Below are 10,809 nucleotides of genomic sequence, written 5' to 3'. Positions count from 1 at the left end.
TCTGTCTCCTGTAGTCCTGACTGAGGATGTGTTTCTGTCTCTGTAGTCCTGACTGAGGATGTGTTTCTGTCTCTGTAGTCCCTGCACTGAGGATGTGTTGATGTCTGTAGTCTTCACTAAGGATAGTCTCTGTAGTCCTTCACTAAGGAGGTGTTTCTGTCTCTGTAGTCCCTTCACTAAGGATGTGTTGTCTGTCTCTGTAGTCCTTCACTAAGGATGTGTTTCCTGTCTCCTGTAGTCCTGACTAGGATGTGTTTCTGTCTCTGTAGTCCTGACTGAGGATGTATTTCTGTCTCTGTAGTCCTTCACTGAGGATGTGTTTCTGTCTCTGTAGTCCTCACTGAGGATGTGTTTCTGTCTCTGTAGTCCTTCACTGAGGATGTGTTTCTGTCTCTGTAGTCCTGACTAGGATGTGTTTCTGTCTCTGTAGTCCTGACTGAGGATGTGTTTCTGTCTCTGTAAGTCCTGACTGAGGATGTGTTTCTGTCTCTGTAGTCCTGACTGAGGATGTGTTTCTGTCTCTGTAGTCCTTCACTGAGGATGTGTTTCTGTCTCTGTAGTCCTGACTGAGGATGTGTTTCTGTCTCTGTAGTCCTGACTGAGGATGTGTTTCTGTCTCTGTAGTCCTGACTGAGGATGTGTTTCTGTCTCTGTAGTCCTTCACTAAGGATGTGTTTCTGTCTCTGTAGTCCTTCACTGAGGATGTGTTTTCTGTCTCTGTAGTCCTGGTAGTCCTTGACTGAGGATGTGTTTCTGTCTCTGTAGTCCTGACTGAGGATGTGTTTCTGTCTCTGTAGTCCTGCCTGAGGATGTGTTTCTGTCTCTGTAGTCCTTCAACTGAGGATGTGTTTCTGTCTCTGTAGTCCTGCAATGAGGATGTGTTTCCTGTCTCTGTAGTCCTGACTGAGGATGTGTTCTGTCTCTGTAGTCCTGCACTGAGGATGTGTTTTCTGTCTCTGTAGTCCTGCACTGAGGATGTGTTTCTGTCTCTGTAGTCCTGACTGAGGATGTGTTTCTGTCTCTGTAGTCCTGACTGAGGATGTGTTTCTGTCTCTGTAGTCCTGCACTGAAGGATGTGTTTCTGTCTCTGTAGTCCTGACTGAGGATGTGTTTCTGTCTCTGTAGTCCCTGACTGAGGATGTGTTTCTGTCTCTGTAGTCCTGACCTGAGGATGTGTTTCTGTCCTCTGTAGTCCTGACTGAGGATGTGTTTCTGTCTCTGTAGTCCTTCACTGAGGATGTGTTTCTGTCTCTGGAGTCTGACTGGAGGATGTGTTTCTGTCTCTGTAGTCCTGACTGAGGATGTGTTTCTGTCTCTGTAGTCCTGACTGAGGATGTGTTTTCTGTCTCTGTAGTCCTGACTGAGGATGTGTTTCTGTCTCTGTAGTCCTGACTGAGGATGTGTTTCTGTCTCTGTAGTCCTGACTGAGGATGTGTTTCTGTCTCTGTAGTCCTTACTGAGGATGTGTTTCTGTCTCTGTAGTCCTGACTGAGGATGTGTTTCTGTCTCTGTAGTCCTGACTGAGGAGTGGTTTCTGTCTCTGTTCTGACTGAGGATAGTGTTTCTGTCTCTGTAGTCCTGACTGAGGAATGTGTTTCTGTCTCTGTAGTCCTGACTGAGGATGTGTTTCTGTCTCTGTAGTCCTGACTGAGGATGTGTTTCTGTCTCTGTAGTCCTGACTGAGATGTGTTCTGTCTCTGTAGTCCTTCACTTGAGGATTGTGTTTTCTGTCTCTGGCAGTCCCACTAAGGATGTGTTTCTGTCTCTGTAGTCCTTACTGAGGATGTGTTTCTGTCTCTGTAGTCCTTCACTAAGGATGTGTTTCGTCTCTGTAGTCCTTCACTAAGGATGTGTTTCTGTCTCTGTAGTCCTGACTGAGGATGTGTTTCTGGTCTCTGTAGTCCGACTGAGGATGTGTTTCTGTCTCTGTAGTCCTTCCACTAAGGATGTGTTTCTGTCTCTGTATCCTTCACTAAGGATGTGTTTCTGTCTCTGTAGTCCTGACTGAGGATGTGTTTCTGTCTCTGTAGTCCTTCACTGAGGATGTGTTTCTGTCTCTGTAGTCCTTCACTGAGGATGTGTTTCTGTCTCTGTAGTCCTGACTGAGGATGTGTTTCTGTCTCTGTAGTCCTGACTGAGGATGTGTTTCTGTCTCTGTAGTCCTGACTGAGGATGTGTTTCTGTCTCTGTAGTCCTGACTGAGGATGTGTTTCTGTCTCTGTAGTCCTTCACTGAGGATGTGTTTCTGTCTCTGTAGTCCTGACTGAGGATGTGTTTCTGTCTCTGTAGTCCTGACTGAGGATGTGTTTCTGTCTCTGTAGTCCTGACTGAGGATGTGTTTCTGTCTCTGTAGTCCTTCACTAAGGATGTGTTTCTGTCTCTGTAGTCCTTCACTGAGGATGTGTTTCTGTCTCTGTAGTCCTTCACTGAGGATGTGTTTCTGTCTCTGTAGTCCTGACTGAGGATGTGTTTCTGTCTCTGTAGTCCTGACTGAGGATGTGTTTCTGTCTCTGTAGTCCTTCAATGAGGATGTGTTTCTGTCTCTGTAGTCCTGACTGAGGATGTGTTCCTGTCTCTGTAGTCCTGACTGAGGATGTGTTTCTGTCTCTGTAGTCCTTCACTAAGGATGTGTTTCTGTCTCTGTAGTCCTGACTGAGGATGTGTTTCTGTCTCTGTAGTCCTGACTGAGGATGTGTTTCTGTCTCTGTAGTCCTGACTGAGGATGTGTTTCTGTCTCTGTAGTCCTGACTGAGGATGTGTTTCTGACTCTGTAGTCCTGACTGAGGATGTATTTCTGTCTCTGTAGTCCTGACTGAGGATGTGTTTCTGTCTCTGTAGTCCTGACTGAGGATGTGTTTCTGTCTCTGTAGTCCTGACTGAGGATGTGTTTCTGTCTCTGTAGTCCTGACTGAGGATGTGTTTCTGTCTCTGTAGTCCTGACTGAGGATGTGTTTCTGTCACTTTAGTCCTGACTGAGGATGTGTTTCTGTCTCTGTAGTCCTGACTGAGGATGTGTTTCTGTCTCTGTAGTCCTGACTGAGGATGTGTTTCTGTCTCTGTAGTCCTGACTGAGGATGTGTTTCTGTCTCTGTAGTCCTGACTGAGGATGTGTTTCTGTCTCTGTAGTCCTGACTGAGGATGTGTTTCTGTCTCTGTAGTCCTGACTGAGGATGTGTTTCTGTCTCTGTAGTCCTGACTGAGGATGTGTTTCTGTCTCTGTAGTCCTTCACTAAGGATGTGTTTCTGTCTCTGTAGTCCTTCACTAAGGATGTGTTCCTGTCTCTGTAGTCCTGACTGAGGATGTGTTTCTGTCTCTGTAGTCCTGACTGAGGATGTATTTCTGTCTCTGTAGTCCTTCACTGAGGATGTGTTTCTGTCTCTGTAGTCCTTCACTGAGGATGTGTTTCTGTCTCTGTAGTCCTTCACTGAGGATGTGTTTCTGTCTCTGTAGTCCTGACTGAGGATGTGTTTCTGTCTCTGTAGTCCTTCACTGAGGATGTGTTTCTGTCTCTGTAGTCCTGACTGAGGATGTGTTTCTGTCTCTGTAGTCCTGACTGAGGATGTGTTTCTGTCTCTGTAGTCCTGACTGAGGATGTGTTTCTGTCTCTGTAGTCCTTCACTGAGGATGTGTTTCTGTCTCTGTAGTCCTGACTGAGGATATGTTTCTGTCTCTGTAGTCCTGACTGAGGATGTGTTTCTGTCTCTGTAGTCCTGACTGAGGATGTGTTTCTGTCTCTGTAGTCCTTCACTGAGGATGTGTTTCTGTCTCTGTAGTCCTTCACTAAGGATGTGTTTCTGTCTCTGTAGTCCTTCACTAAGGATGTGTTTCTGTCTCTGTAGTCCTGACTGAGGATGTGTTTCTGTCTCTGTAGTCCTTCACTAAGGATGTGTTTCTGTCTCTGTAGTCCTTCACTAAGGATGTGTTTCTGTCTCTGTAGTCCTTCACTAAGGATGTGTTTCTGTCTCTGTAGTCCTGACTGAGGATGTGTTTCTGTCTCTGTAGTCCTTCCCTGAGGATGTGTTTCTGTCTCTGTAGTCCTTCACTAAGGATGTGTTTCTGTCTCTGTAGTCCTTCACTAAGGATGTGTTTCTGTCTCTGTAGTCCTGACTGAGGATGTGTTTCTGTCTCTGTAGTCCTGACTGAGGATGTGTTTCTGTCTCTGTAGTCCTGACTGAGGATGTGTTTCTGTCTCTGTAGTCCTTCACTGAGGATGTGTTTCTGTCTCTGTAGTCCTGACTGAGGATGTGTTTCTGTCTCTGTAGTCCTGACTGAGGATGTGTTTCTGTCTCTGTAGTCCTGACTGAGGATGTGTTTCTGTCTCTGTAGTCCTTCACTAAGGATGTGTTTCTGTCTCTGTAGTCCTTCACTAAGGATGTGTTTCTGTCTCTGTAGTCCTTCACTGAGGATGTGTTTCTGTCTCTGTAGTCCTGACTGAGGATGTGTTTCTGTCTCTGTAGTCCTGACTGAGGATGTGTTTCTGTCTCTGTAGTCCTTCAATGAGGATGTGTTTCTGTCTCTGTAGTCCTGACTGAGGATGTGTTCCTGTCTCTGTAGTCCTGACTGAGGATGTGTTTCTGTCTCTGTAGTCCTTCACTAAGGATGTGTTTCTGTCTCTGTAGTCCTGACTGAGGATGTGTTTCTGTCTCTGTAGTCCTGACTGAGGATGTGTTTCTGTCTCTGTAGTCCTGACTGAGGATGTGTTTCTGTCTCTGTAGTCCTGACTGAGGATGTGTTTCTGACTCTGTAGTCCTGACTGAGGATGTATTTCTGTCTCTGTAGTCCTGACTGAGGATGTGTTTCTGTCTCTGTAGTCCTGACTGAGGATGTGTTTCTGTCTCTGTAGTCCTGACTGAGGATGTGTTTCTGTCTCTGTAGTCCTGACTGAGGATGTGTTTCTGTCTCTGTAGTCCTGACTGAGGATGTGTTTCTGTCACTTTAGTCCTGACTGAGGATGTGTTTCTGTCTCTGTAGTCCTGACTGAGGATGTGTTTCTGTCTCTGTAGTCCTGACTGAGGATGTGTTTCTGTCTCTGTAGTCCTGACTGAGGATGTGTTTCTGTCTCTGTAGTCCTGACTGAGGATGTGTTTCTGTCTCTGTAGTCCTGACTGAGGATGTGTTTCTGTCTCTGTAGTCCTGACTGAGGATGTGTTTCTGTCTCTGTAGTCCTTCACTGAGGATGTGTTTCTGTCTCTGTAGTCCTGACTGAGGATATGTTTCTGTCTCTGTAGTCCTGACTGAGGATGTGTTTCTGTCTCTGTAGTCCTGACTGAGGATGTGTTTCTGTCTCTGTAGTCCTTCACTGAGGATGTGTTTCTGTCTCTGTAGTCCTGACTGAGGATGTGTTTCTGTCTCTGTAGTCCTGACTGAGGATGTGTTTCTGTCTCTGTAGTCCTTCACTAAGGATGTGTTTCTGTCTCTGTAGTCCTTCACTAAGGATGTGTTCCTGTCTCTGTAGTCCTGACTGAGGATGTGTTTCTGTCTCTGTAGTCCTGACTGAGGATGTATTTCTGTCTCTGTAGTCCTTCACTGAGGATGTGTTTCTGTCTCTGTAGTCCTTCACTGAGGATGTGTTTCTGTCTCTGTAGTCCTTCACTGAGGATGTGTTTCTGTCTCTGTAGTCCTGACTGAGGATGTGTTTCTGTCTCTGTAGTCCTTCACTGAGGATGTGTTTCTGTCTCTGTAGTCCTGACTGAGGATGTGTTTCTGTCTCTGTAGTCCTGACTGAGGATGTGTTTCTGTCTCTGTAGTCCTGACTGAGGATATGTTTCTGTCTCTGTAGTCCTGACTGAGGATGTGTTTCTGTCTCTGTAGTCCTGACTGAGGATGTGTTTCTGTCTCTGTAGTCCTTCACTGAGGATGTGTTTCTGTCTCTGTAGTCCTGACTGAGGATATGTTTCTGTCTCTGTAGTCCTGACTGAGGATGTGTTTCTGTCTCTGTAGTCCTGAGTGAGGATGTGTTTCTGTCTCTGTAGTCCTTCACTGAGGATGTGTTTCTGTCTCTGTAGTCCTTCACTAAGGATGTGTTTCTGTCTCTGTAGTCCTTCACTAAGGATGTGTTTCTGTCTCTGTAGTCCTGACTGAGGATGTGTTTCTGTCTCTGTAGTCCTTCACTAAGGATGTGTTTCTGTCTCTGTAGTCCTTCACTAAGGATGTGTTTCTGTCTCTGTAGTCCTTCACTAAGGATGTGTTTCTGTCTCTGTAGTCCTGACTGAGGATGTGTTTCTGTCTCTGTAGTCCTTCCCTGAGGATGTGTTTCTGTCTCTGTAGTCCTTCACTAAGGATGTGTTTCTGTCTCTGTAGTCCTTCACTAAGGATGTGTTTCTGTCTCTGTAGTCCTGACTGAGGATGTGTTTCTGTCTCTGTAGTCCTGACTGAGGATGTGTTTCTGTCTCTGTAGTCCTGACTGAGGATGTGTTTCTGTCTCTGTAGTCCTTCACTGAGGATGTGTTTCTGTCTCTGTAGTCCTGACTGAGGATGTGTTTCTGTCTCTGTAGTCCTGACTGAGGATGTGTTTCTGTCTCTGTAGTCCTGACTGAGGATGTGTTTCTGTCTCTGTAGTCCTTCACTAAGGATGTGTTTCTGTCTCTGTAGTCCTTCACTGAGGATGTGTTTCTGTCTCTGTAGTCCTTCACTGAGGATGTGTTTCTGTCTCTGTAGTCCTGACTGAGGATGTGTTTCTGTCTCTGTAGTCCTGACTGAGGATGTGTTTCTGTCTCTGTAGTCCTTCAATGAGGATGTGTTTCTGTCTCTGTAGTCCTGACTGAGGATGTGTTCCTGTCTCTGTAGTCCTGACTGAGGATGTGTTTCTGTCTCTGTAGTCCTTCACTAAGGATGTGTTTCTGTCTCTGTAGTCCTGACTGAGGATGTGTTTCTGTCTCTGTAGTCCTGACTGAGGATGTGTTTCTGTCTCTGTAGTCCTGACTGAGGATGTGTTTCTGTCTCTGTAGTCCTGACTGAGGATGTGTTTCTGACTCTGTAGTCCTGACTGAGGATGTATTTCTGTCTCTGTAGTCCTGACTGAGGATGTGTTTCTGTCTCTGTAGTCCTGACTGAGGATGTGTTTCTGTCTCTGTAGTCCTGACTGAGGATGTGTTTCTGTCTCTGTAGTCCTGACTGAGGATGTGTTTCTGTCTCTGTAGTCCTGACTGAGGATGTGTTTCTGTCACTTTAGTCCTGACTGAGGATGTGTTTCTGTCTCTGTAGTCCTGACTGAGGATGTGTTTCTGTCTCTGTAGTCCTGACTGAGGATGTGTTTCTGTCTCTGTAGTCCTGACTGAGGATGTGTTTCTGTCTCTGTAGTCCTGACTGAGGATGTGTTTCTGTCTCTGTAGTCCTGACTGAGGATGTGTTTCTGTCTCTGTAGTCCTGACTGAGGATGTGTTTCTGTCTCTGTAGTCCTTCACTAAGGATGTGTTTCTGTCTCTGTAGTCCTGACTGAGGATGTGTTCCTGTCTCTGTAGTCCTGACTGAGGATGTGTTTCTGTCTCTGTAGTCCTGACTGAGGATGTGTTTCTGTCTCTGTAGACCTGACTGAGGATGTGTTTCTGTCTCTGTAGTCCTGACTGAGGATGTGTTTCTGTCTCTGTAGTCCTGACTGAGGATGTGTTTCTGTCTCTGTAGTCCTGACTGAGGATGTGTTTCTGTCTCTGTAGACCTGACTAAGGATGTGTTTCTGTCTCTGTAGTCCTGACTGAGGATGTGTTTCTGTCTCTGTAGACCTGACTGAGGATGTGTTTCTGTCTCTGTAGTCCTGACTGAGGATGTGTTTCTGTCTCTGTAGACCTGACTGAGGATGTGTTTCTGTCTCTGTAGACCTGACTGAGGATGTGTTTCTGTCTCTGTAGTCCTGACTGAGGATGTGTTTCTGTCTCTGTAGTCCTGACTGAGGATGTGTTTCTGTCTCTGTAGTCCTGACTGAGGATGTGTTTCTGTCTCTGTAGTCCTGACTGAGGATGTGTTTCTGTCTCTGTAGTCCTTCACTGAGGATGTGTTTCTGTCTCTGTAGTCCTGACTGAGGATGTGTTTCTGTCTCTGTAGTCCTGACTGAGGATGTGTTTCTGTCTCTGTAGTCCTTCACTGAGGATGTGTTTCTGTCTCTGTAGACCTGACTGAGGATGTGTTTCTGTCTCTGTAGTCCTGACTGAGGATGTGTTTCTGTCTCTGTAGTCCTTCACTGAGGATGTGTTTCTGTCTCTGTAGTCCTGACTGAGGATGTGTTTCTGTCTCTGTAGTCCTTTACTGAGGATGTGTTTCTGTCTCTGTAGTCCTGACTGAGGATGTGTTTCTGTCTCTGTAGTCCTTTACTGAGGATGTGTTTCTGTCTCTGTAGTCCTGACTGAGGATGTGTTTCTGTGTTCTCTGTAGTCCTGACTGAGGATGTGTTTCTGTCTCTGTAGTCCTGACTGAGGATGTGTTTCTGTGTTCTCTGTAGACCTGAGTGAGGATACGTCGGGGGACCACTCCGGCGGGGAGAACGGTGGTGGTAGCGGCAGTGAGAAGGACCAGGACCCTGGAAGCTCCCCCGAGGGGTCCAAGCCGTCTTGCTTCACCCCCGAGCCCCCGGACACCCCAAACCAGGCCGAGGAGTGCCGCTACAGCTTCCCCCAGCCCCTTCCCAGCCTCCCTCTCCCCCTAGCCTTCCCCAAGACCTGCAGCACCTCTCCAGAGCCCAAGGCAGACAGCCCCAGTAAGGGCTACCCCGGGGTTGGGGCAGGGGGGCTACCAGGGGACCACAGCCTGGTGATTGAGGGCCTGTCTGGGTCTGTCTCCCTTCCCTTCAACCTGCGAGCCAACCGGCCACCCCTGGAGGTGCTGAAGAAGATCTTCCCGTCCCACAAGCCCCCGGTGCTGGAGCTGATCCTGCAGGGGTGTGGAGGGAACCTGGTGGGGGCCGTGGAGGTGCTGCTGTCCAGCCAGGCCCAGGAGACCAGGGGGGGTCACCCCCACAGTCAGGACCTCCACCCCGACACCCTGGTCCTGCCCTCTAACGGCCACCTCCTCGATCACCCCCTGGGGTCCTACCACCCTCTGGCCTCCGCCGCTAAGTGGTCTGTGGGCTCTGCTTTCAGGGTGCCTGAGTCCCTGCGCTTCTCGTCTGACTCGTCGTCCGGCCCCCTGGCCCTACACCCCGGGTCTTTCCCCCATCCCCCGCGCTACCCCTTGATGCTGAGGAACTCTCTGACACGCGGCGGCCAGGTCGGACCTTTCTGCAACGACGTGACGCTGTGGAACACCATGACACTGCAGCAGCAGTACCAACTCAGGTCAGCTCAGTACGTCTCTCCTTTCTCCTCCACTGGCGTCTTCCAACGCTCTCCGCTCCTCTCCTCTTCCTCCTCCTCCTCTCCGCTCCTCTCCTCCTCCCGCCCCCAGGAAGAGCACCGTCTCTCCCAGCTGGAGGAGGGCTGCCACCCTGCCCCCATCCCCCCCACCCCCGGGGCCAAACAGACCCTCTACACCCATGAGGAGGAGTATGAGGACCGCTCCGACTCCTCCGACTCACGAATTCTCAACTCCTCCACCTGAACCTCCTGAACCACCCGAACGTATGGGTTATATCTCTATAACTGAACCAATGAAACAATGAACGTATGGGTTATAGCTCTATAACTGAACAAATGAAACAATGAACGTATGGGTTATAGCTCTATAACTGAACCAATGAAACAATGAACCTATGGGTTATAGCTCTATAACTGAACCAATGAAACAATGAACCTATGGGTTATATCTCTATACCTGAACCAATGAAACAATGAACCTGTGGGTTATATCTCTATACCTGAACCAATGAAACAATGAACCTATGGGTTATATCTCTATACCTGAACCAATGAAACACTGAATCATGCCGCACTGGCTACTTAAGCACCAAAAATGTATTGTGAACAAATCTTTAATGTGAATAATGCAAGATTGGTTGTTGTCTTGAACTGCACTTTGTTGCGCAGCCATCGGCCCCCTACAGGTAATGTAGCTGAATTTTAGGTCCTAACATTATCTCTCTACAGGTAATGTAGCTGAATGTTAGGTCCTAACATTATCTCTCTACAGCTAATGTAGCTGAATGTTAGGGCCTAGCATTATCTCTCTACAGGTAATGTAGCTGAATGTTAGGTCCTATCATTATCTCTCTACAGGTAATGTAGCTGAATGTTAGGGCCTAACATTATCTCTCTACAGGTAATGTAGCTGAATGTTAGGTCCTAACGTTATCTCTCTACAGGTAATGTAGCTGAATGTTAGGTTCTATCATTATCTCTCTACAGGTAATGTAGCTGAATGTTAGGGCCTAACATTATCTCTCTACAGGTAATGTAGCTGAATGTTAGGGCCTAACATTATCTCTCTACAGGTAATGTAGCTGAATGTTAGGTCCTATCATTATCTCTCTACAGGTAATGTAGCTGAATGTTAGGGCCTAACATTATCTCTCTACAGGTAATGTAGCTGAATGTTAGGGCCTAACATTATCTCTCTACAGGTAATGTAGCTGAATGTTAGGTTGTAACATTATCTCTCTACAGCTAATGTAGCTGAATGCTAGATCGTAACATTATCACATGGATATGACCAAAAATAATGAATTTAAAATAATGGGATAGATCACATAGATCACGTGTTTGTGAACGTTCATCTCTTTCCAGACAGTATGCATGTAATGTTCTGTGAATAATATGTCCTTGATGTTAAGATCTGATGCATGTCAACATTATTAATAAACATAGGTGATAATAGCAAAACATTGTGTCCTCTTTATTGACAAAATTATAAATACAATTGGTGCAAATTGGTTGCTATACTAAATG

General features: G+C 46.8%; 1 protein-coding gene across 1 annotated transcript in view; it reads left to right on the top strand.

Moving 5' to 3' along the window:
* Positions 1-9,526, top strand: part of dmrt3a (doublesex and mab-3 related transcription factor 3a) — a 57,463-nt gene extending 47,937 nt beyond the window's left edge. The window contains exons 3-4 of the mRNA XM_038986186.1: positions 8,433-8,597; positions 8,637-9,526. Coding sequence (XP_038842114.1) covers positions 8,433-8,597; positions 8,637-9,526 — 1,055 coding nt within the window. The remainder of the gene's footprint in view (positions 1-8,432; positions 8,598-8,636) is intronic.
* Positions 9,527-10,809: the final 1,283 nt, after the last annotated feature.

This window comes from Salvelinus namaycush, unplaced genomic scaffold (assembly GCF_016432855.1).
Source record: "Salvelinus namaycush isolate Seneca unplaced genomic scaffold, SaNama_1.0 Scaffold423, whole genome shotgun sequence".
Classification (NCBI taxonomy): domain Eukaryota; kingdom Metazoa; phylum Chordata; class Actinopteri; order Salmoniformes; family Salmonidae; genus Salvelinus; species Salvelinus namaycush.
This window is presented reverse-complemented; position numbering and strand designations above follow the sequence as displayed.